The sequence below is a fragment of the Lynx canadensis genome, chromosome B1, assembly GCF_007474595.2.
Source record: "Lynx canadensis isolate LIC74 chromosome B1, mLynCan4.pri.v2, whole genome shotgun sequence".
Lineage (NCBI taxonomy): Eukaryota > Metazoa > Chordata > Mammalia > Carnivora > Felidae > Lynx > Lynx canadensis.
The window spans coordinates 150,429,800-150,457,417 of NC_044306.2; the positions used below are offsets into that span (position 1 = coordinate 150,429,800).

A 27,618-nucleotide genomic window follows, 5' to 3' on the forward strand; every position below is an offset into this window, starting at 1 on the left:
TCTGAAATTGTCTTAGAAATACTCTACAGCTCTAGGAGCAATTTGGTACAATGCCATCCTTCTCTATAAGACTATAAGTTCCTTGAGAGGAAGATCTATTGAATATTCTTCATTATATTCCCCTGTTTTGTACATAGCAATGCTCAATAAATATTCACTGAGTTAACTAATGAATACATGCATTAATACATGCATTAATTAGGTATATCTATATTCTCATTCATAAATTCTACTTTCTCATGTATATCCTTGAGAAATCCTTGTCTTTGTTTATGTTGTTCCCTCTGCCTGTGGTAGACATCATTCTCACCAGTTCCTCCTCCTCAGCCTCCAAGACCCTGTTCAAAGGATAAGTTCTCTAAGGCAAAACCATTTGTATACACTCATCTCTCATTGCTTATTGGACATAATTCCATTATGGTATTTATCTCTTGTATTTTAGTAGTTACTTAATGTGTTGCTATAAGATGAGACTATGTCTTATTCACTTTTGAATCCCAAGCAGAAAGTGGCACACGAAGAAACTTGGTAAATGTTAACTGAATGAGTTCATGATTGCCCATGGTCTTCTATTAATAAAGGCAGTGAATATTTTCATCAGCTCTTTCCTTGCCCAGCTCTTCTAAAGATACCTCAGATGTTTGTAGATTTTAATACTCTTGTCTTGCTACCAACCAAAGAAAGAGTGGCAAGCCAGAGTAACTTTAGCTCCTTCCAGAAACACAACAACACTCAGAACCAGTGCTACCTGAGATACTTATTAGAGCTCAAGTTGATGGTTCTTGGGTGAGGAAACTGCCTCTAACTTCTTTGTGAAGATACAAGGATACAGAAATATCCCCACTTTTTCCAGATTGTTGATGCCAAAAGGTACCCCAAGGTGATATCTTCAATTATTTAGTGCTGATCTACTTTCCACTTTACCACAACCATCCACCGATCCAGGGAAGGTAATTCTTTCTTCTGCTTTTACATGTGTAATTTTAACAGAACAAGAACCGGTACCTTTAACTTTCAGAGACATATTCCTGCCTAGTTCTCCCATGAATCAGATGCTCCTGGACAAGCCATGCCAGTTTTATTCTAGACTGTCTCAATTCTGTAGTTATCCAGATTTAGCCTTTAGATTTTGGGCCCTGACTCTGGGATAGGGACAGAACTTTGTCACATCCCCCTGCCTCCACACTGTTTTTCCGAAATATCAGTCATTTACATACCACTTTCATGCTTTTTGCCATATTTGCATACTACTGGTACTATTATTGTCTTAACATTTTTGTTTAAATTGATTATTTACTCAGGTAAATATGGCCTGTTTTATCCAATATCATCTATTAAAAATCACAGGTCTGAAATCTTATAGCCCTATGAAATAGATATTCATCAAACCAGTGGTTCTCACACCACGAAGTTCCTGGGTCCAAAGTCCTGAGCTATAATTATTTATTTGTTCATTATATTGATGATCTCTTTTTGATCTACCTATTATTTCTTCCTTATAGCTCTATTGTTTTTCTTCAACCTGTCCTATTCTAGATATTCTTCATATGCATTACAGGTTACTTGTCATATAAATCAGGATTATGGGATTAAGTACAGAGGTCTGAAAAAAGCCCCAAAAGCCAAAGTCCTAATTCCAGTTCCCCTAACACCCAACTTTAAGGTTTTATTATTATTATTATTATTATTATTATTATTTATTTGAGTATTATTGACACACAGTGCTATATTAGTTTCAGGTATATGACTTAGTAATTTGACAAGTTTATGCATTTTGCTGTGTTCACCACAAGTATAGCTACCATCTGTTCCATTACATTGCTATTACCATATCATTTATTGTATCCAACTTTGAGCCTTTAGTAATCACTTTGAGCCTCTGTTGGGTTTATGCTAGAATGAGAAGAGTGACCCAGATGCTCTCATTATTTGAGGCTTTTTGGATGTGAACCACATGAGTGAAATATGTTTTTAGTTCATTTAACAAAGAAAAACATATTTCAGAAAATCTAGCGTGATGGGCCAGGAAGTATATGAAACAGTAGTCAGTTGCAGTAAAATTCTGACTTTCTAAAATCAAAATACAAAGTCAAATGTCAATCAGTTATATTTTTAGTATTTTTTTAGTATTTTAGTATTTTAGTATTTTTTAGTATTCAGTATTTTAGTATTTTTTTCGATTTTTTATAGAACAATATATTTAATGTACTAAATGTAATATGAACAAACCATGAATTCTAGAGAAAAAAAATTCTATATCAAAACTATGAAAAACTAAGATTTTAGTACTTAAGTTCTATTTGACTTTAATATACAACTCTCTCTCAAAAGGCCAGCAACACTGGGTAGAAGGACAAGTTCACTGAAACCATGGATGACTGCCCTTATTGTCACAGCTGTTGTGTTGGTTCTATCAATAATCATCGGTCTCCTTGTGTATTTTTTGGCATTTGGTAAGAATATACCTCATTGTATTATTTTGAAAATTTCAAGAGCCACTCAATTTATTTCAAAGCCTAATATTTTCTAATATTATAGAGTACAATTTTAATTGCAACAATAATTTTCATAAATCTATGCATACTTCATATGAAGCAGTATTAATTTGCATAAACTTATCTACATTTGGGAAATGATTATCCTTTATGTATAAAAATTATTTCTAGCATTTAAAATTTGAACTGGTTCATATAATATTATCTCTTGAACAATGCAATACATATTATTATATTGCTTAATATTTAATGTACTGAGGGTAAAATTTATTTTAGTAGCAATTCTGACTTCAAGGTTAACTTATGAGGATATATTATATTCTGTCATTATCTAATTAACAGCTTAAATGTATGAATTATTGTTAACAGGTAATAATTTTATTATGAAACAACTGACAACCACATAACTCTGAGAATGTGTGATCTTAAAAATAGGTTAGAAATACTTGCAACTCATATGTACAATAAGGGGTAATATCCAAAATATATAAAGAACTCAAATAACTCGAAAACTGAAACCAAAACAATCCAATTTAAGAATGGGCAGAAGACCTGAATAGACATTTTTCCAAAGAAGATATACACATAGCTAACAGGCACATGAAAAGGTACTCAACATCACTAATCATCAGGGAAATGCAATCAAAACCATGATATCACCTCACACCTCTAGCATGACTATTATAAAAATGACAAAAAATAGGGATAACCAGGGGGCTCAGTCAGTTAACCATCTGACTCTTGATTCTGGCTCAGGTCATGATCTCACGGTCGTGAGATGAGCCCTGTGTCTGGCTCCGTGCTGGGCACTGAACCTGCTTAAGATTCTCTCTCCCTCTCCTTCTGCCCCTCCCTGTTTGCACCCTCTCTCAAAAATTAATAAAATAAATTAAAAAAAATAAAAAGACATAAAATAACAAGTATTGGCAAAGATGTGGAAAAAGGGAAACCACATACACTGATAGAGTATAAATCGGTATAGCCACTATGGAAGACAGTATGAAAGTTCCTCAAAAAATTAAGAATAGATTTACCATATGAATCAGCTAATCTGCTTCTGGGAATTTATCTGAAAAAAACAAAAACATTAATTCAAAAAGATATATGCACCCCCAAGTTCACTGCTGAATTATTTACAGTAGCCAAAATCCACAAAAAAATTTAGTGTCTATTTATGGATGAATAAAGAAGATGTGATTATATAGATACAGATACACACACACACACACACACACACACACACACACACACACTATGGATTACTACTCAGCCATAAAAAAGGAGGAATTCTTGCTATTTGAGACAATATGGATGGACCTTGAGGGCATTATACTAAGTGAAATAAGTCAAACAAAGAAAGATAAATACTATATGATTTCACTTTTATGGGCAGTCTATAAAAGCAAGCCAAATACACAAAACAAACTCATAAATACATAATACAGATTAGTGGTTACTAGAGAGGAAGAAGTTATCAGAGGGGAAGTTGGGGATGGGCCAAAAGGGTGAAGGGGGTCAATTTTATGGTGACAGACAATAACAAGACATTGTGGTGATCACTTTGGAGTTTATACAAATATCAAATTATCATCTTGTACACCTGAAACTAATATAATATTATATGCCAATTTTACTTCAAAAAAAAAAAGAGAAAGAAAAGAAAAGGTTAGAGAGAGGTTTTGGCCACAGCTATTGAATTTTTAATTCCCAATAGTTCATCAATTATAGGATTTTTTTCTATGTTATCCCCTCTACTTCTGATATTTATACAACTCAATGAACTAAAGCAAAAATGTCCATTTTTGTTCTCCCTTCCAGATCAGAAATATTACTATTACCAAACCTCCTTCCAGATCCCCAGTATTGAATATAATCCTGAATTTTCAGTTGAGCACTCAAAAATTAGAACAGACCTGAAACAAAAAGTCAATAATGAGGTAAGTCTGGCATCATTTCTACCAATAATACTATTGTGAAGAAGGTTAAAATAAAGTTAAGAGATGATTGAACCTATACTGGGATTGCCAGATAAAATACAGAATGCTCAGTTAAATTTTAATTTCATATCCTCCTGAAAATATATTTCATTCAATATTTTAAACATGCCTATTCCTTAAATTGAAATGTAACCACATTTTAGTTTGCTAACTCTGGCAACTCTAACCGACATTTTCACAGGAAAATTGGAAAAATACCCTGGACAAAGAATAATTGCATCAAAGACTAAATAATAGAAGCCCAACAGAAAAATTAAATAGCTCAAACATAAAAAATGAAATTATTAGAGTTATCTGGAAACATAACTCAATCATTCAGACACAAACATTACCATGTATCAATTTTTAACCACCTAATGTATTTATGAGCCTCGTACATTTCCCACCAGGCAAGTTATACTAAACATTTATTCCTGAAAATACACCACAGAAACATACAGACCAGTTCTTCCACTGAAGACTTCAGTTGTGTACACAGCTTCTATTGTGCCTAGCATTGACCAAAGATGATAGATCATTTTGCCAGCTTTAGACGTATTTCTTTCTTCATTTCCTCAACCAAAAGTAAAAACTGATGAAATGAGTTGAAGGTTACAACTGAGTGGGATTGACATGTCTTTCCAAAAACACATCATAAGGAAATTTTGATTAAGAAAAAATAATCAGGGCAGGGTATATTTTGTTATAGGAAGCAAAATATTTAATTACAGTCTAAGCATTGAAGTCAGGACATCCATATTCATATCCAAATTTTAATTTTTGACAGCCTATCAGCTTTGATAAAGCTCCTTGACCCGTCAAAGTTTTAACTACAAAACAGGTATAATTTCACCTACCTCCCTCAGTTATTCTGAAGACTGGTTTATGTTGTGAATAAAAAGTATGAAAAGTTATGTCCAAATAAATGTTAGCATCTGTTTCCTGTGCTCTCACAGAACTTTTTATACACCTCTGCTAAAGCGCTTACCACCTTGTTACAACATTATTATTTTGTATGGCTTTGTCCTTCTGAATTTGTGAGGGGCTAAGTCTACTAATTCTTATATTTCTGGTGCCTAGAACAGTGCCTGTCATGTGGTAGGACTATAAAAATACACTTCAAGGAGATGACTAGTAAATAACGCACTAGAATTGGCCCTCTCCTCTAGAGTATGAATGGAGACAACATAATTAAGGGAAGTACAGTAATTTAGACCAGAAGTTGGCAATTTTTTTCTGTAAGTTACCAGATAGTAAATATTTTCAATTTTGCAGGCTATGTGGTCTCTTGGCAACTATTCAAATCTGTCACTGGAGTGCAAAAGCAGCCATAAGATAATACAACAAATAAGTATGGCTATGGTCCAGTAATACTTCTTTATGGACACTTAAAGTGGAATTTTGTTAAATTGTTAGATGTCACAAAATATTCTTCTTCTGATTTTTTTCAACTATTCAAAAAATGGGAAGACCATTCTTAGATGGTTGTCTAGATTTTTCCTACAGGCTGTAATTTGCTGACCCCTGATTTAGACTATGAGTTACAGTTCTAGGAAATATTTTCCTAAAAGAAATTATTAAAACCAGTGCCTAAAATGAATTTTAGAAACTTTTTGTGGAGTTCAATAATCTAAATTGTTTATACGTTCAATTACCATGGGTAATACATGGTTCACAAAGCAGTGATTTCAAAAGAAACAAGAAAAAATAATGAAATTGGAAAGAGAATGGAAGGAGGCAAGCAGAAAATTTATGATTATATATAAGATATGTAAGTATCATATATAAAGACATATTAATGTATGTAGAAAATCTGGAAGTACATAACCAAAAATACGAATAGCAGGTTCTCTATATGGTGACTTAGAAATTATTTTAATGCTTTTTGCTGTATTGCTTGCTTTTTATAACTTTTTATAATGAATATGTATTTGTTTTCTCAAATAATGTATGTATGCTATAAAGATATTTCCTTAAAAACCAAATGTATGTATGCTATAAATGTATGTATGCTATAAAAATATTTCCTTAAAAACCAATTTTCCCTTTATAATCAGTTAGAAGGAAGACACATGGTCATTCATTTTTTTGCTATTGATTTCTCAATAAACATGCTCACTAAATCATCCAATATGATATGGCATGGCACTTCGCCAGAAAAGAACTGATAAATCAAATTAACTGCATGAAAAGCATTTGTTCAACACAGACCCAGTTTCAATATTTGCAGCTCTTCACCTTTGATTTGGGAAACTGATTATTGAGACTCAAGTTCACTTAAGGTTTGGCATATGGTCAGTCTTTTTTTCAAGAAGCCAACTTGACAAGTTAATGATAATAAACAGGTTTGTAAAAGCATAGATTCTTTAACAAGCTGTGGTTTTAGTAAGAAATAATTTATTCTAGGAATTTATAGTACAGAGAAATTATCCCACAGAGAAAAGTCTAAAATGACATACAAATGGCATATATAGTCTTGTCTTTTCTAAGTAATTATTTCATGCATTTTTTCTTGATGAATATATTTTTTTAGGAAGTACCTGATAAATACACATCCTGCACCTCTCCTCCATTTGCCACAGGATCAAAACATGGCCTAAAAATTTCACCAAAGCCTACAAAACTGATTCTTCAATCAATGATGATAGCTGAGCTTTAATGATAATGACTATACACATCAAATTTTCAAAGAAATTCAGTCTCAGCACCTCCATCCCTATGTATATTTTATATTGGCTACTGAAATATCTAGCTTAATTCAACTCTTTATATCAGCCATCCTGGATCATGTGACAAATTGTTCAAAAATCAGCATCCACTTATAAGGATGACCTTTATGACACCAGGATTGTGCCCAAATGAGCTTTCTGAGGATAGTTGCAAACTTAGAAGTAAATGCTATAACTGCAGATTTTACACAGGCATTTTTGTGATATATTGAAATGTGTGAATTCATATTTTAAAAGTTCTTTACTGTTGTTTTTTTTTTTTCTTTTTTCAGATAGATCAGATATTTCGAAGATCCAGTTTAAATCATTATTACATCAAGTCTCATGTTGTCACTCTCAGGTAATCACAACTAATTAATTTTTATAATGAAAAGACAATTTGTATTATTTAGTTATTTTTCAATTGTTCCATTTGTGGACAGGATCTAAAAATCTCAGATTTAACAAGAGCACAAATTTTTTAATATTATTACATTTAATTGTTATTCTTTCTGTATAGAGTACCTATAGGGAGAGAATTTCTTAGTTTGGGTATTGATACAATATATTCTACTGGTTGTCCTCTTAAAGACTTGCATTTTAGTTAAAGATTCTTACAATCCTTAAATACTCTTCTCAGTTTTGCTTGCTTTATTTTTTAACAATAAATAGATATTGTGAATTTTTAAAAATCAAGAAAACATACACAAAGTTGATGGATTTAACAAGTGTTTTTTGATGTATTTTTCCAGAAAAAAAAATGTAGAACTCTCAGATACTCAGCTTTCTCTGAATATGATCAAGTTACACAAGGAGGGAATAATTCAGGTATTAACACCTATATGACACAGGAAGGAGGAAAAATCCATGACAATAAAATACATAAAATATTTATGTTGATTTTCTTGAAGATGTAACTAATATTTAAATACTAAGGTATAAAATAATCACAACTATGGCTATGACTTTACTCATTGTGGTGTTTTTCTTTTTCAGGTCAAGTAATGATGGTTTGAAAACAGATGTATTGCTTAAATTTCAGTTTGTTTCTAACAATGCAGACACAATAAAAAGGCAAGCTGACAACATTTTGCATCAGAAGCTGATATTAAATGACAGCTTCTTGAAGACAGATACTTCATTACCTCATCTTAAAGGCAAGAAATATCATTTTCCTTCCCTTGTTAGAGTTTATCATTTTAGCAATATTCTCAACTACAGAGAAAAGTTTATTTCACCATAAAATGAAACCACTTTTCATTTTTAAATCTCTCCTTTACTTAATAATAAACAAATCCCCACACAATCGACACCAAATATTATCTTCCTTTGGTTAGTATAGAAATAATTATGAAACAAATTATACTTTAACCCAAATATAATTTTTTTAAAGTTCTTGGTGGAATTGTTTGAATTAATTAAGCATGTATGAGATAAAAACCTACATTCTGCTACTGATACAGTAATCTATAGTGCCTGGCTCTTTCTGTTGTAATATTTTCTTCAATCTGAATCCAGAATGTAAGAGTGGTATGAAGACAGAAATCATGATATGTGGAACACAAACATAATTTGGGCTCCTGTGAAAGGAGACCTGGCTCTTTTTCTGACACTACAATAAGCCTTCCTACAGCATGCAGGATAGGACTGGTCTAGGGCCATAGAGGAAACAGAATAAGAAAAATGTCAGACCCTGATAATACCTGCCTCTGGCATAAAGGCACCGTATCATTTGCAACACAGGCATAAGGAACTAGGTGATAAATGTTTGGGGTATGAGACTAAACAAAGCTCATTATAATTCCAAGGCTATTGTTAGCCTCATATATATTAACTTTGAAGTTGTCATATTTACAAGAACTTATGTAAGCTATGATATGAGACTCTAAGGCTGACAGATAATTAAGTTACTAATAAGTATTCCCTTGGTTACCCCCCCCCCCCACCAAACTGTCCAGAGCACTAGAGCAGATACATTGTAATAAACTAACAGAAGAGAAACTTGCATTTGGCTTCCCAAAAGCCAGAAAGAAAAAAAATAGCTTGAAGAACTCTGAGTCTCTGTGAGTAATGGCCAACATTCAGTTCTGTGTATCTATCATGCACATAGAACAGAGTAGACTGAATCCAATGTGCTGGGCTTTAGACAGCAGAGACAAGACTTCCTGCAGAAAACATTTTGTTAAGGATATAGGTACATGTGAAATTTTGACTTTTTAAAAAATGTGATTTAATCTTGAGCTCCCATGAAGCCACATGCTAGAAATTTAAATTCCATCATTTCTGGATCTATCTGCCCACCCCGACTCCCACTTTGTGGTGTTAGGGCACTTAGGCCCTTCACAGTGTTGCTGGATCAGGATGGGGATTGGTCTATTCAGGGATCTCCTGGTGAACCATCCATCACCAGATCTTCAGTTGCCTATCAAAGCAAGTTACTTTTAAGACAATCTTCATTCCCATGCAAAACTCTTCTCAGATTCATCATTCATCCTGAGACTTCTGTGTTTACCGAGGGTGCTTAGAAATTAATTTGCACATACTTTATTTCATCTATCTTTGCAAAAGACTGACATTCTTGAATATGAGAAATGTGTCTTCTGTAGTTACAACCACATACCCAAGATTAGCACAGAACTCAGCACAGGGCAGGACGTTGGGATTTGTAAAATGTTCTATCTTTAACTGTGTAAACTAACTCAATCTCCTGAAAGTGAGCATGAAACATAAGCAGTCTTAAAATCAACAATCACCACAGAACACTGAGGAAACTGGAATCATTCCTTTTTCCATATAGACTTTTAGCACTGCATGAAAATACAGAAAAATTTTAAAAACAAAAGCTGAGTTTCATAGGGTGAGAGAAATCATTTCAGTATATATAGTAAAAAGAAAAATGCATGGAATGTATTCTAGGAGACACTGCAGGTGGTAGTGGGAAGAACCTTAGACTAGAAGTCAGGAGACCTGTGTCCCAGCGATAACCATGGTAGTGCAGCCTTGGGTAAGTTGCTAAAATGGTCTCAGTTCCTATTTTGCAAAATGAAAATAGTAGCAACTGTGAGATTTATCCTTTGGAAAAACTTTAAAATGCTTTGAAAAGTATAAACATATTAATGTAATGTATTATTTTATGGACTTTCTCAGGTATCTTTAGCAACACTGATCCTAGGAAGTTGGGGAATTAACTTATCTCTTGAAAAGGGTACCTGGAAAGCTAAAACACACACATAGGCCCCAAACACAAATATTAGAAGAGTTAGTTGGCTAATATCTTGAGTCCAACAAAGAAAAAACAATGCAGAAATATATTAGGTTTAATTTTATAAAAGTAATTTATACAGGATCACAATAAAGCTCAAGGGGAAGCTTTGAGTGTAGCTTTCAGAGTTAATAAAGTACAAGTTTGATAAATAGTTATCTATGTATATCTCATTTTTAAAAATTGCAGAATTTAAAGTGTTCATGCATAATTTGGTGAATTTTTTTCTAAAATTTATAGCTTTATGAAAATTTCTTCTCATTTTATACAAGTCAGAATACTCTCCAGTGATTCTAGTGACTAGATTTTGGGGGAAAAAGGAAAGAAGAAAGAAAAGGAAAGGAAAGAAACGGAAAGGAAAGGAAAGGAAAGGAAAGGAAAGGAAAGGAAAGGAAAGGAAAGGAAAGGAAAGGAAGGGAAAGGAAGGGAAGAAAGGAAGAAAGGAAGGAAGGAATGAAGGGAGGGAGGGAGGAAGGGGAAAACAATTAGTTGGAAGACAGAATTAGCTAATATTGCCAGTGTCTCAAGAAAGTGTACTTTTAGTCACTGATTTTACTCTAAACCTTTCATGAAATTATTAGTTCTTTTATGATCCCTAATTATGCCTCTATTTCTGTTTCTTTTCATAATATAAATATATACAATATAAAGAAAAATTCATGGAATTTACTTGTAGGGAGGAAAAATAATTTTCCATTCATACTTCTGAGTTCTTGATTATAATAAAAGACTACTGTAATAAAAGATGATTAACAAGAAAAAAGAAACAAAAGTTTATTAGCATGATGTATACATGGAAGATAAGTAGGGGAAAATGAGTAACTCAAAGAGGTGGCTTAGAATTTGGCTTTTATAGCATCTTCATCAAGGAACAAATTTGTGAAGAAATGAGAGAACAAAGGAGAGTAGTTTTAGGCTTTCAAGGACAGAGATAAGGGCTAGTTAGTAAAAGTGTTATAAAGATTCTTCTGGTGCCTTCTCCAGGCTGATAGGGTCTAAAATTATCTCTAGGAATTAACCTTTCTCCTTCCTGGTAGAGAGAAGAAGAGGGACACCTTTGTAAATTTACGTCCTGCCTTTAGGCAAATAGAGGAAGGGCAAGAGGAATTTCTTGTATCTGCTTTTTCTCACTTACCTTTGATTCAAAATAACTCATATACCAAAGTGACATATTTTGGACTAGCATAATCTGATGCTCCTCACACTCTAGGAGAGGATGTAAGTGGTAGTCTTTTTTTTTTTTTTTAATCATTTAGGTCAGTTATGGGGTTTTTTTGCTTGCTTTTAAAATGCATAAACTTTGAGTTTCCTCAGAAAATTAAAAATAGACCTACCCTATGACCCAGCAATAGCACTGCTAGGAATTTATCCAAGGGATACAGGAGTACTGATGCATAGGAGCACTTGTACCCCAATGTTCATAGCAGCACTCTCAACAATAGCCAAATTATGGAAAGAGCCTAAATGTCCATCAACTGATGAATGGATAAAGAAATTGTGGTATATATACACAATGGAATACTACGTGGCAATGAGAAAAAATGAAATATGGCCTTTTGTAGCAACGTGGATGGAACTGGAGAGTGTAATGCTAAGTGAAATAAGCCATACAGAGAAAGACAGATACCATATGGTTTCACTCTTATGTGGATCCTGAGAAACTTAACAGGAACCCATGGGGGAGGGGAAGAAAAAAAAAAAAAAGAGGTTAGAGTGGGAGAGAGCCAAAGCATAAGAGACTGTTAAAAACTGAGAACAAACTGAGGGTTGATGGGGGGTGGGAGGGAGGGGAGGGTGGGTGATGGGTATTGAGGAGGGCACCTTTTGGGATGAGCACTGGGTGTTGTATGGAAACCAATTTGTCAATAAATTTCATAAAAAAAAAATAAATAAATAAATAAATAAATAAAAATAAAAAAAAAATAAATATTGGTGTATAGTATTTGAATATCAGTTTTCAATACTGTTGGATATATATACCTAGGAGTGGAATTTCTGGGCAATATGGTAACTCTATGTTTGACTTGTTAGGGAACTGTAAACTGTTTTCCACAGTGGCTGCATCATTTTACATTCTCACCACAATGTATAAAGGTTCTAATATTTCCCAATCTTCATCAACACTTGTTATTTTCAAATGTTTTTATTGTGACTATGATAGATGGGTGTGGTGGTGTGACAGGTGCCAAATTTTGTTGAATATATCTTCTAGATCAATTGACATAATCATATAATTTTGTTCTGTAGTCTGTTGGTATGGAAGATTGCATTAATTGATTTACAAATATTGAACTATCCTTACGTACCTGGAATAAACCCACTTCATCACTCCATATTATTCTTTACATACATTGCTGGATTCAATTGGTTAAAATTTTGCTGAGAATTTTGCATCTAAATTCATGACAGATATTAGTGTGCTTTCTTTTCTTATCTAGTTCCAGTATTAGGATAATACTGGCTATATCAAATAAATTAGGAAATGTTCTCATTTCTTATAGTTTCTAGAAGGAATTGTGTAAAAGTGGTGTTAATTCTTTGAATGTTTTGCCAAAATCTCCAGTGAAGCCATCTGGGCCTAAGGATTCTTTTCTAATCTTTTATTACAAATTCAGTTTCTTTAACAGTAGGACTGTTCAGGTTATCCATACCATCTTTGATGAATTTTAGTAGTTTATGGTTTTCAAGGAATTCATCCTTTTCTTTTAAATTATCAAACTTATGAATGTAAGGTTGTTCAAAGTATTCCTTAATTAACTTATAAGGGCTGCAGGCTCTTTTGTGATATCCCCTCATTTAATTGCTGATATTGGTGATTTTTGTCTTCTTTATTTTTATCTTTATCAATCTTCTAGAAGCTAATCAATTCGATTGATTTTTTTTCTTACAACCAGTGTTTTTTGTTTCAATGATTTTTTTATATTATTCTTCTGTTTTAACTCTTGATTGAAATTCTGATCTTGATTGATTTTTTTTCTTCACTATTTCCTTCTTCTACCTTACTTTAGGCCTACTTTGCTCTTCTTTTTCTAGTTTTTTTGAGTTAGGAACTCAGAGTGTTGATTTGAGATTATTTCTCTTTTCTAACATAAGCATTTAGTACTATAACTTTCCTCTCTGTAATGCTTTATCTGCATCCCACGATACTTGGTATGTTGTATTTTCATATTCCCTCAGTTCTATGTAATGTTTTTATTTTCTTTGGGACTTCTTGGACCATATTACTTAGTAGTCTGCTGTTTAATCCCGTGTTTGGAGATTTTCTCATTGCCTTTCTGTTATTGGTTTCTAATTTGACCCCACCATGAACAGAGAACATAATCTGATCTCAATTCTTTTAATATGCAGAAGATTATGATACTGGATATGGTCCAGTTTAATGAACATTCCATGGCTGCTTGCAAGGAATGTGCCTTCTGTTATTGCTGAATGGAGTTTTTTATAAATGTCAATTAGGTCTTGTTGTTGATGTTGTTTAATTCCATACCCTTGCTGATTTTCTGGCTAGTAACCCTGTCAATTGTTGATATTAGAGGATGGTGAAGTCCCAACTATAATTGTGAATTTGTCTATTCCTTCTTCCAGCTCTTTCGGTTATTGCTTGATGTATTTTGAAGCTCTGCTATTTGTAAACACACAAAGTTGCTACATATTCTTCGTAAACTGATCCTTTTATCATTATGTAATGTCCCTCTATGTTCCCAGTAATTTTTCTCTTCTCTGAAGTCCACTTTATCTGAAATTAATAAAGCCACTACTGTTTTTTTTTGGATTCATATTTGTGTGATATATCTTTTTCAACCTTTTATTTTCAATTTAGATATTTCAGTGTAAAAAGAAAATAGTTGAGCCATTTCTTAATTATACTCTGCCATTCTCTTTTAATTGATGTATTTAAACTATTTACACATTAAAGTAATTATTGATATGTTAGAGCTTAAGTCTCTCATTTTATTACAAATGCTTTCTATTTGTGCTGTGCCTTATGTCTCTGTTGCTTGTTTTCTCCCTCCCTGTGGGTAACATCAATATTTTTTAGAGTTCCATTTTGATTATTTGTAATGTTTTTAAGTTTATCACTATGTATAATTGTCCTAGTGGTTGCTTTATGTATTAATATGCACACATGTAACTAGCCACAACCTACTGATGTCAACATTTCAAATGAAGTATAAAAACTTTACCTCCATGTGGCCTGTGCCCTCCCCATTTTTTAGATATATTTTTCTTAAGTATTTCTTCTGTATACATTCAGCACATGAGATGGTGTCACATCTTTTCCTTTGGCCATAAAATATGTTTAAAGAAACTCATGAAGTGAAAAATAGTGTATTATGTTTATTTCTGTGTTTACACATTCTGTCTCTTCCTTTCCTTTCTGAAGGTGCTAGCCTTCTATTATCAGTTGCTTTTTGTTTGGAAAGCTTCCTTTAGCCCTTTTCCAAGAGTAGGTCTGTTAGAAACAAATTCTTTTAATTTCTCTTCATCCTAGAATACTCATCTCCTCTTCATTTCTAAATACAGTTTCAGCGGATATAGGATTCGTGGTTAATAGTTTTTTCTTTCAGAGCTTGAAAAATGCTATGCCACTTTCTTTTGTCTTCCACGGTTTCAAATGAGAAAACTGCTGTTATTTGAATTGGTGTTACTTTATAGGTAATATATCATTTTTCCATTTTTAAGAATTTTTCATTGTCTTTAGTTTTTAGTAACTTAATTATAATGGATCTTGGTGTGGACTTGAGTCTTTCCTATTTGAGATTTTCTCACCTTCTTGAATCTGCGGATCTCTGTCTTTAGCCAAATTTGAGAAGTCTTCAACCATTGTTTCCTTCAATCCTTTTTCAGTCTCACACTCTTTTTCTTCTCCTTCTGGAACTCTGATAATATGAATGTTAAATCTTTTGTTATCATCCCACAGATCTCAGATGTTTTCTTAATTTTTTTTCAGTCTCTTTTCTCTCTGTTCTTCTGAGTAAACACTATTTAATTTAATTCAAGTTTACTGACTCTATCCCCCATGTCCACTCTCCATTATTAAGACCACCCAGCAGGGTTAATAACAATAATAATTAATAATAAATATAATAATATGAATATTATTGTAAATAATATTTACATATTATATAATATTATATATAAATATAATAGTATAAATATAATAATAATTATTACTTATACTTTTCAGTCCTATAATTTTGCAATTGGTTTTTGTAACTTCTATTTCTTCGCTCAGATTTTCCATTTCTTCACTTGTTTCAAAAGAATTTGTAATTGCTGAATTATTTTTCTGGCATCTGCTTTAAAATCCGTATCAGATACTTCCAACTTCTTATTCATCTCAGTATTGGTATTTGTTGATATTCTTTTCTCATGCAGAGTGTGGTTTTCCTGGGTTTCAGTATGGCAAGTAACTTGTTTGTATTCTGAACATTTCAGTTTATGTTAGGAGACTCTTGATCCTATTTAATTCTTTTATTTTGGCAGATAGCCAACTTGTTTAAGTTTGGAGTATAGATTCTCACCAACTTTTGTGGTTTCAATAACAACTTAGCTTGCAGAGTCCTTGCAGTGTTTATTCTAGTCTTCTGGAACATCCTCTCAATTCCTGCTGCCAGCAAAATATATGGGAATAAAACAGGCTTCTCTCAGCTGCCTTGTATCCCTTGGCCATCCTCTCCATGTAGGGGTGTGGTGGGCTTGAACCTACTTATGTCACAGGGGAGATAAAGGTTGATGCTGTCCCTGTGGGTGTCAGTCTGCAAGCTGGTGCCCTGATTGGGAAGTGGGGTTTGGGATGGTCAAGGGCTTATTACTGTCACTGCTGCTAGTAAAATAGATAGCCAGCCCTGTGTTGTGAAACAGGAGATTTGGGCTCCTCACTAGGCCTCTGTTGTGCTTCTTCTTTCCCAGTATTTGGATGGAGAGAGCAGACTTTTCTTAGGATTTTTTTGTCTATGCCTATGGATGGTTTCAGATTGCAGGCCTTTCTTGGTCCCCAGTCCAAATGTAGGTGAGATGAAAACAAAACTAGGAAGCTCATCACACTGTCCTTCAAATACTGTAGTCTCTAGCCATTTTGCCTTCCTCCTTCCAGCTTGAAGAATTATTTTACTGTTATCTGCTAGATGATTTTCAGGATATTTAGTTGTATTTAGTTATAGGAGAAGGGCTGAGAAAAGGGAGTCTACTGTCTTGTTCCAAAATTGGAGCTATTCAACTTTTGTCCTGCAGGTGAAGCACATCTGCTGGGTAACGTTCACCTAGGAGATTTCATGTCTTCTCTGAAGTCCCTCAGTAGTTGCCGCAGATAGAAATAAGCCCAGACTAGTTACTCATGAATTGACCATAATTCCACTCCTCTCATTGTTCCATTCCTACAGAAGGTGACACTAGACTATAATTGACCTTACAGTGAAATGGTTGTAGAACAAGCTTTATACCTGAAGAAGTATTTAAATTATGTCCTTAATACTTTTGCCTCATACTGCTATTGGGAGGATATAAGCAATGTTTGTCATACTCCCTAGTAGATAGGACTCAGTAAATTACTAGTTATCATAACTGCTCATTATTCATTTAGCAAGTATTTATTAAGAACCTATTTGTGTCAGGAAATTACCTCTCCTCATAGAACATCGTAATTGGAATAAGAAAGACAATGGCCCACTAAAAAATAAGTAAACAAAAGTTATATCAAATAATTTGAATTTTCATATTCAATAAAGAGAATAGAGAATGGGAGGTTGCTTTGATTTGTCATGGAAAGCCTGTCTGAGGAGAAGACTTTAATTTCTGAATGACAATAGGGAACCAACCATAAAAATGGCCAAGGGAAGAGCATTTCTGGCAGGGGACAACTAGAATAAAGACTGTATGAACACCTTGGCACAGCCAAGAAACAGAACGGCCAGGGTGACCACTGAGTCATGGCTAAAAGCAAGAACAGTTCAACATGACAACAAAGACGTAAATAGGGACCATGTCATGCAGATCCAGGTAGGAAGTTTCAGTTATAAAGATCAGGGAAGCCACTAGAGAATTATTAGCAAAACTAATTCAAAGGGATTCATTCTAACAAACAGTAATAAACATAAGCTTAGTTCCCTGCTGATGAACTCAATCTGAGTTTAGAGTCTGAAAGATGCATTAATTTTTCAGGCTTACCAGAACTCCACACTAGTTTTCAACTTAACAAAACTGTGGATCTAGATTATTCATTATATTATCTGGCATGAGGAACAATTCATATAATTTCGGGGAGCAGTCACTGATCATGATTTCTTCTATTTTACTTTATGATAAAATGACTAACATATTTTGAAGATTCATTAGTACACTGGTGGACCTTTATTCTACTGGGAGACTCTGTGGAGATGTCAGGCATCTAAGATGCTTTGAGTGCCTTTACCATATCACTAATGTGTGAATGAGGACAGAAGGAAATGGTGCCCACCATATAACAGTACACATGTAAAAGTAGTCCTAGACCCTCTTCTGTTTGACTTGCATTTTAATAAATTACTATGGCTAAATTAATTAGATGTAGCCTTCCTTCAAGAAAAATAATATCCTTCTCTATGCAGATGATTTTAAAATCATAACCCAGGATTTTCCCAGAGTCCATAAAGAGTTAGAAGAAGGGTTTAATTTATACCCAGGTCTCTTCTTCTGGTGGGATTTCATTTTATTGCCTTAAAATTAAAGAATGTCCTGACTAACTCAGCTCATCCCAACCAGAAATATTCATGTCATGTAGGCATAGTGTTTCCAAATTATAATTGTTCTACTGCTGAGAAATCATCTTGCTTTTTCCAGATATGAATGAAGCACAAGCAGAGCACATTCTGAACAGCTGTAAGTTCGAGACTACCCCTGTGATGTTTGTAAATCAAATGCTAAAATTCAAAATACCGCTAGAGTTTCTCTATCCCCAGGTTTACTATTTCCCAAAAGTATGAAATATCTCTGAATGGATACATGATTTAACACTCTGTAAGAGGAAAAATTATTATTAATAATAATTGGCCATGCCTATATGGGCTCCTTGGAAATAACTTACTATTCCTCACAGAATGTTTCCCTGATAACTTATTTTAACAATTCCCTATCATTTTATTGTATTTATTCTTATTTGGCTCACTTTGTTAAAGTAGAAAATTTTGCTTAGAATTAAATAACACCCATTAATTTTAATATGTGAATTTTGATACATTTGGGTAATGGCTATAATATTAGACAGGTATTTTAAATGTACCAGTGGTACTTTTCTGCAATAAGTAGCATACATTGTGCACTCAAAATTGTCAACGATCATGAAGTAAACTGTTGCACATAAGAAAATGACCTAGTAAGATATGAAAAAACAAACTTTAAACTGAAATTGCTTTAAATGCACTAGGGAGGATATTAAATAGTTTATTTTTTAAGTTAATCCTTTTTCAATTTGAATGATCATTATTCTATTACATAATTTTGATTAATTTTTTGAAGGCAAGACAAACTTATAACTGTTTCCATCTTTATGTGCTAAACATGCCTTGACATGTTTAAAACACTGTTTATAAATAACCATCTTATAGCTACACTTGTTGCGAGCGCAGCATAATGATAGAGAAGTTGAATCTCTATAATGTACAGCTAATGCTAATGTAACATTGTGTGTCAACTAAAATGAAATAAAATAAAATAAAATAAAATAAAAATAAAACAAAACACAACTATCTTATTTCCTTCTGACAGGTTGTGGTAGAGGGAGAGAGTTTCCATCCATGGAACGAATTGCTGAAGGTTATCCTGCAAAAAGAGCTGATTGGCCATGGCAAGCCAGCCTGCAAATGGACGGCATCCATTTCTGTGGCGCGTCTTTGATCAGTGAGGAGTGGCTCCTGACTGCTGCTCACTGCTTTGACATGTAAGTCCTCAGTCTATACCAGCAGGATGACCAATTTCACCTTCTTTTCTTACCTTCATCTCTCATAATTCTCAAAAATTTTTCATTCTTTTATGAGCATCTTAGGCCTCCCACGGGAACTCAACATTGTGAAGCAGGCTTAGGAAGAAATGACAGTAACTAAAGAATAGTAGAAAAATTAGAGAATCTTCAGCTGCAACTGGAAATATATTCCCCAGCAATCCTAATGTAACTAAGAACAAGATAACACTTCAAAAGTTAAGCACACTCACCAGTTTTCCTAAGATATATTGTGGATTTTTTAACTCTGCTAATAGTACCCTGATGCACAAATTTACATCAGATTATCCTACATGAATGTCTTTAGTCCTGCACTTTAATTATATCTTTTTTGAAGATGTAACATATGGGATACATGGAGATAATAATGAGATACAGTAAATCTAGTGAAATTCATATCAAGTGGGAAAATATTCTGAGTAAAATGTTAACTAAAAATAAAGGATGACAAAACAATCAACATATAAAGTGTGCCTCCAAGTTGACACCTCTCCCTCTCCTTCTCCCTCCCTTCTCCCTTTCTTTCTCTCTCAATAGCTATACATACATTTATATTACTGCATGCATATGGGAGTATATATGTGCATGGATGTGTACATATATGGGCACATAAGTCTAATTTCTTATTTACTTATAGGCTTTTCAACTACTCTGTATTTCTTTCATAATCAAAACTAGCAATAATATTTTGTTTCCTTTAGAAAATACAAACTCCCCCTCAAGGGGAGTAAGCTACCTTAGAATGGGGAGGCGGGGCGGATTTGTATCACCTAAATGAAGCAGAGCAATCCTGGGGGAGATACCTCAAGTAGAGTGGGAAGACCCCGATCAACTATCACCTTAAACAATTTTCTTTTCACTTTTTTTCCTTTTTTTAATTTATTTTTTAAATTTGCATCCAAGTTAGTTAGTATATAGTGCAACAATGATTTCAGCAGTAGATTCCTTCACCTTAAACAATTTTCCCTTCTACCACCTCTATGTCCTATGCTTATTTGGAGTCCTGGGCAACTTTAGATCAGAAATGAACCAACTTTAATACTTTTAATCTGTGATCAGTTACAAAAACCCCAAACTCTGGATGGCTAGTTTTGGAACAACTCTCAGCCCTCCTCTGATGAGAAGAAAGATACAATCAATTATCATTCACAACAACTATGCTACCCATAAGCATGATGACGACATTGCTGTGGTGAAGCTTTCCACCCCCGTCCTCTTTTCCAATGATGTGGGCAGAGTCTGTCTCCCAGATGATACTTTTGAAGTCTTGCCTCAGAGTCCAGTGTTTGTCACTGGATGGGGAGCATTAAAAGCTAATGGTGAGTATCTCAGTAAAAAGAACTAAGCAAAAAATGCAAAGCTGTCTTCCATTTGAATGGAGATATAAAATAAGATACAAAATCAAAATATTGAATGTAAGAGATGAAATCAAGATGTCCCATGAAAAATATCACAAAACAACAAACAAAAAAAAACAGATATGGTGACTTATGGCAACTTTGGCTATTACTATTAGACAGTATCTATGTTTAATGCTTTCTTTATGGGCTATTTTGGTTATAATTTTACAGCTAGTTATAACTTCCTTTTCAAAAATTATTAAGGCATATTTTTTCATATCATTTACTTCTTTGTTTCTGTCTCTTTTTTGTATTAAAAAAATTTTAATGTTTATTTATTTTTGAAAGAGAGAGACAGAGACAGAGAGATAGAGCATGAGCAGGGAAGGGCCAGAGAGAGAGGGAGATGCAGAATCCAAAGCAGACACTAGGCTTGGAGCTGACAGCACAGAGCCCAACACAGGGCTTGAACCCACAAACTGTAAGATCATGGCCTGAACCAAAGTTAGACGCTTAACCAACTGAGCCACCCAGGAGCCCCGTGTTGCTGTCTTTTATGTGTAGAGATTCTGCCATGGCTGCATGAATCTTAAAGTATGTGATTTGTGAGCAGTAATAACGATAAATTTCTGTAATGTGTCATACAACTAAACAAAAACAGACTTAAGCAATTTTTTTAAGTAAACAATTTAAATGTCATGCCTGATGCTAACTATTAAATGGGACCTTTCTGATCCATGTATCTATGGAGCAGGTTTTAAGCCTCAGGATTTATACAGTTCAAAAGTACAACATTTTACTACATTTAATAACACACAATACACTGCAAAGATAGATCTTCAGATCTTGATAGGAGTCTCTGTTTCTACCTTTCTTAGGTGAGCAATTTACATATAGTTTAAGCAGCCTTTGAATTTCTGATTCTTGTTCCAGTCTCTTGTTAAAAAGTTATAGTCTTATTTATGTACTTGCTCCAAAGATAGCTTTTATGTACTAAGTCTCTGTCACTTCATTTTTATAGAAATCTGCTTCCCTTCAATATGAACTCCAAAATTCTGATGTTGGGTCCAGGTTGTTATACTGTCATTATAATCTGAGAGTTCTTTTCCTCATCTTGGGGGATCTGCCTTGTTCTATAGGCAATGGTGATGAGAACAAAGAGGAATCAAATCCTTTGGGATTAGAAGGCCACTATACTGACTAGAGTAGAAATGGAAAGCATCTAGCACTAGGGCAATACCACTACACTTCCTCTAGACCCTAATTAAACTTAACACCACCCCCTCCCAGAGTAGTAGTTTGGGAGTGATTTGGGACTTCATCATGAATCGTTCAATGCCCAATAGTGTGTAGATTACTAAACTTTGATCTATCTACTCTAACAAGTTGTATGCTTTCCAGAAATAATGTTATAAATTTGTAAGACGTCAGTCTAAAGTTAAGCATTAAATATTTGATTATGGTTTTCTCTGTATTTTGAAACTGAGACAAGGACTAAGGTTTTCTTCTCTTACTTCCCCAAATTTTTCCAATTATATCTAATTAGAAATCTTGTTACCAGACAGCTTGTAAAATAGAAACTTTCTATTCTGGATGGTTTCTTCCTTGAATAGTTGATAATGTAAAATAGCTTGTTATATTGTTAAGCACTTGAATTGACTTTTTAAAAGTTGAGATTAAGGAATTATAAGCACTTGAAGTTTAAAACTAGGCATCCTAGGGGCGCCTGGGTGGCGCAGTCGGTTAAGCGTCCGACTTCAGCCGGGTCACGATCTCGCGGTCCGTGAGTTCGAGCCCCACGTCGGGCTCTGGGCTGATGGCTCGGAGCCTGGAGCCTGTTTCCGATTCTGTGTCTCCCTCTCTCTGCCCCTCCCCCGTTCATGCTCTGTCTCTCTCTCTCTGTCCCAAAAATAAATAAATGTTGAAAAAAAAATTAAAAAAAAAAAACAAAAAAAAAACTAGGCATCTTAGGCCAATTAACATAACACATAAAAGTAGGCACACAGAAATTATAAATAGTTTAAATACAGTTGATTAAAACCTAGGAATACCTATAAATTTTAAATGTCAATTAGAGAGGACAAAAGAGATAGTATTGAATATTGCTGAAGCATCTACACAGTTTAGCCTGTTCTAAAAATCTGTATAAAGAATAGATAGTGAGCAGATTCTTTCACTAGGACCATTTCAAAGAGAATCAGAAATGAAGAGAAAATGGTCATATAATGACCCTCCAGTGCTTAAAAATGGTGAAGAAATGCACCAGATCCTAGATAATCTTTAATGACTATAAAAGATTTAGGCTTAGTTTTTCAGCAAGATAGTTAACGCTAGGTAAGTGAATTTACTAGGCTTAATACAGAGAATTAGATTTATTTACAGTTAGTGACAAAATCCCTAGAAACCTATATCTTCTCTTATAAAAGCTCTAGCACTCACTAGCCATCTTTGACATTGAAGTGCAGCTTAGTACCATGAGGGTTTTAAATACATAATTTCATACTCTACAATCCACTCCAATAGCTTCCATTGGCTGAAATCTAAATGTGGGACAAAGCAGTATCATAATTGGTTACACTAATTATTTTTTTAAGTTTACTTATTTATTTTAAGAGAGAGAGAGAGAGAGATGGAGCACAAGTGGGAGAGGGACAGATAGAGAAGAAGAGAGAGAATCCCAAGTAGGCTCCTCACTGACAGTGTTAGCCAGATGCAGGGTTTGAACTCATGAACCATGAGATCATGCCCTGAGCTGAGATCAAGAGTCAAACACTTAACCAACTGAGCAACCCAGCACCCTAACATTAATTATTTTTTAACCCTTACAACAGACATGTGAGATAGGTATCATTTACTCCTTTTAGCGAGTAAACTGATGCTTAGTGAGATTAAACAACTTGCCCAAGGCTAAATAGCACATAAATTGTGCAGTATTCAAACTCACACGTGCTACTGCTAAGCCTAGAGTCTTTAGCACAGAATTACCCTGATTCGTTGGTCAGATTGACAGCACTGCCCTCCTTCCTCCTTTTAATTGTCTTTGAACCTTTTGTAAACAGTGCATCCATCTTTATATGAAGGACTAATACAGTCTTTAAAATTAAAGCTGATCGGGGCGCCTGGATGGCGCAGTCGGTTAAGCGTCCGACTTCAGCCAGGTCACGATCTCGCGGTCCGTGAGTTCGAGCCCCGCGTCAGGCTCTGGGCTGATGGCTCAGAGCCTGGAAGCTGTTTCCGATTCTGTGTCTCCCTCTCTCTCTGCCCCTCCCCCGTTCATGCTCTGTCTCTCTCTGTCCCAAAAATGAATAAACGTTGAAAAAAAAAAAATTAAAGCTGCTCAGGGGTAATGAGAAGAATACAATGACTAAAATGGTACAATACACAATTAAAAGCACTTTTCATATAACAACAAATCAATGAATGTGTGGATTATTAGTAAAACAAGATTTAAATCTTATCTTGGTATTGGTTACTTACCCTGGAATTAGTAGTGGACAGCCATTTGAGCTATTATCAAAGTAGATATGGTCTTTCTGATGAAGCAGTAGGGTTCCATTTATTCAGTATTAAAATTACTTTCTGATCGTACAACCTCACTCTATACTGCTCTTCCTGAAGGATTTTCAATTCCCATTATAGCTGTGTTTTTTAAAGTGATGTGGCAGATTTCCAGGTAAGGTAAGGTAAACTATCACAGATTTTCCCAGGTGGTGAAAAATGCCCTGGGTTTAAATATGATGTTGTCCTCCATTTAGCTATGTGATCAGAGAAAGACTCATAACCAGGTAAGCTTTGGTTTTCTCATCTGAAAAAGAGAATATTCATATCTACTTTTGTTGGTTGTTGCAAGGATTAAATAAGATAGTGGAAGTAAATGTGCCAAGAATGGTACCTAGCACCTAGAAGGCACGCAAGAAATAGAACTTGAACCTGAGCACTGTCATCGAGCTCAGAGTCCTACAACTTTAAGACATATATCTTATCACCAGTACATCCTTTATAAAACACAACAATTAACTATCATAAGCAACAGTGTGAAAATTCTTCATCTATTAATTATTTTCTTCTTTAGGCCCTTTTCCCAATACTCTGCGACAAGTTGAAGTAGAGATCATAAGTAATGATGTATGTAATCAAGTTCATGTATATGGTGGTGCTGTATCATCAGGAATGATATGTGCTGGATTCTTGACAGGAAAGCGAGATGCCTGTGAGGTAAGAATAGACTCAAATCCACAAAAATTAGTGTGTTGAATGGAGGTGGCCTCACTGACTATAGACCGATGTCACTTCATACAACTATAAAATTAAGTTGACGAGGAGGGAAGAGAGTGTAAAAAGAGGGAATGGGAGAACCTTAAAAAATACTCCTCATTTAACACCCTCGTATTGTCCAGAACCATATGTAAAAAAGGACCATCAGTTGCAAATTAGTACTTTGATTAGAGAAAAAGACTGGAAGCAGATAGTAGAAACCAAGCCAGGGAGCCACACAATCATTGCTTCAAGTCTCAATGATAACCAATTAGGTGTCTGACCCCTACTACTTGTAAGGCACTATGGAATGGAGTCTGAAGATCCCTCCATGGCCAGAGCCATCATCCCACCAGCGCTTAACCCTTTTGACCATTAGCAGTCCACATTCATATAGAATCACACCATTTAGGAAGAGAATACATTTATCAACACTTATTCATATTAAAGTGTTGCCTCACAAATTATATCTAAAAAGTAAATAAATAGCATTTCACTAAACCATACAAAATCTTAGGATTAAGCATTTAAGGAGAATATCAGTTTTAAAGTCAGGCTACTTAAAAGACTAAAAATAAGTAACTAAAATAATGAAGATTTTAACTTGGGTCCAATAGTTTAGCAATTCTTAAAAGATTAGGAAATGTTTTGAGAATTTGACACATATGAGTGCTTTACTTAAATGCAAAGGGCCCACTATTGATCTGCCACTACCTGGCTGTAATGTGATATAATAAATATGCATTCACTTATTCATTCCATTTGTTTTGTATATTGCAAGGTAATGTGGCAATTACTGAAGGAAACATAAACATTTAAAAAAAAAGCCTACACTGAACCCACAATGAATTTACAATCTAATAATATAGCAAACAAGTAACGAAAAGAACAAAAACCTAGGATTTGGCTACATATTCTGAATATAAGATCTCCTTCCACTCACTTTCCTTCCTGAGGAGAAGCAAAAACAAGGCTGTCCACAACACAACCGGATAACATGACTTTTGAGCAGAAACATAAATCTATGTAAAAGATGTTCTCTTTCCATTGGTCCATGTTCCCATGCTTCCTTCGCTAGCAGCAAAGTAAAATACTAAGGACCTAAATTAGGATGTGGTCTTACAGGAAAAGAGCTGAGAAGCATTGCTTTTAGTAACCAGAGTTTTCACACTCTGTCCACTGAGCCCTAAAGGCTACATGGGAAGAGAACGGAAGGGAGCTAAGAGCCAAAACTCTAGGATCCCAGGCCTGCTTCAAACAGGATCATTTGTCTTATAAAATAAGTCTATAATGGGCTTCCATATAGGTTTATTGCTAAAAGATAAATTTAAAAATCATCTGTCTAAACCTTCGGTTAAAGATATCAGGGAAGTCCTCAGGATTCACACACTTCAAAACAGTTCACTTGGGCTAGGGATTAAACATTAGTTTGGAAACAAAAGCCTGTCAGTGATAAATAGTGCATATTTGCCTGGAGTGACCTTTGCATACCCTTCTCTTCACACACCTATTCCAGGACACCTTCCTATCAATTGGTATGAGTGGAACAAGGTGCAATTCAAATATGGGGTGTCTGGGTGGCTGCTCAGTCAGTTAAGCCTCTGACTTTGGCTCATATCATGATCTCACGGTTTGTGAGTTCGAGCCCTGCATCAGGCTCTGTGCTGACAGCTTAGAGCCTGGAGACTGCTTCAGATTCTGTGTCTTCTTCTTTCTCTGTCTTTCCACTGCTCGCTCTCTCTCTCTCTCTCTCTCAAAAAGAAATATTTTAAAAAGTAAAAAAAAAAAAAAAACACAAATTCATAGCAAGTGACTATATCTAGCTAACAGAAGAGGCTTCATGGAGGTGACATATAGTTGAGCCTTGAGTTCATCAGTTATGTAACTATTATTGTATGCCTGGACTCAGGTTCAGCTTGTGCTCCCTGTTTAGATAGAGCAAAACTAAAAACTATACAAGGGTAAAACTGAAATATTAGCTTTATTCACACTATTCCAGATGAAGATATTAACACAGGTAAGTAGAAGTAGTAAGATAAAAACAGGTAATAAGCAATAAATTCAATTGTATTAATAACAATGGTAAGTAAAAACAGAATTCATTTTATATGCTTTTGTTTATTTTATTTTTTTAATGTTTTTATTTTATACGTGAGAGAGAGGGAGAGCATGAGCAGAGGAGGGGCAGAGAGAGAGGGAGACACGGAATCCAAAAGAAGCTCCAGGCTCTGAGCTGTCAGCACAGAGCCTGACATGGGGTTCGAACCCACAAACCATGAGATCATTACCTGAGCTGAAGCCAGACACTTAACCTACTGAGCCACCCAGGCACCCCTACATACTTTTATTTAAAATAGTAATTTAGTAGTCATTCACAGGCTCATAAACTTTCATTTTTTACTCCCCTTTATTTATTGCATTGACAATGTACATTTCTTCTTCTCCTACAGGGTGATTCTGGAGGACCTCTGGTTATAGCACATGATAGAAACTGGTATCTTATTGGGATAGTAAGCTGGGGAATAGACTGTGGAAAAGAAAACAAGCCTGGACTTTACACCAAAGTGACTTGTTATCGGGACTGGATTAAATCTAAAACCAACATCTAA

General features: G+C 34.5%; 1 protein-coding gene across 1 annotated transcript; it reads left to right on the forward strand.

Moving 5' to 3' along the window:
- The first annotated feature begins 475 nt into the window (after positions 1-475).
- LOC115513063 (transmembrane protease serine 11G-like) lies at positions 476-27,618 on the forward strand. The gene is made up of 10 exons (XM_030314498.1): positions 476-528; positions 2,332-2,453; positions 4,314-4,432; positions 7,473-7,540; positions 8,176-8,336; positions 18,260-18,298; positions 19,184-19,355; positions 20,475-20,734; positions 24,828-24,970; positions 27,460-27,618. The coding sequence occupies exons 1-10, from the start codon at positions 476-478 to the stop codon at positions 27,616-27,618; spliced, it is 1,296 nt and encodes a 431-aa protein (XP_030170358.1).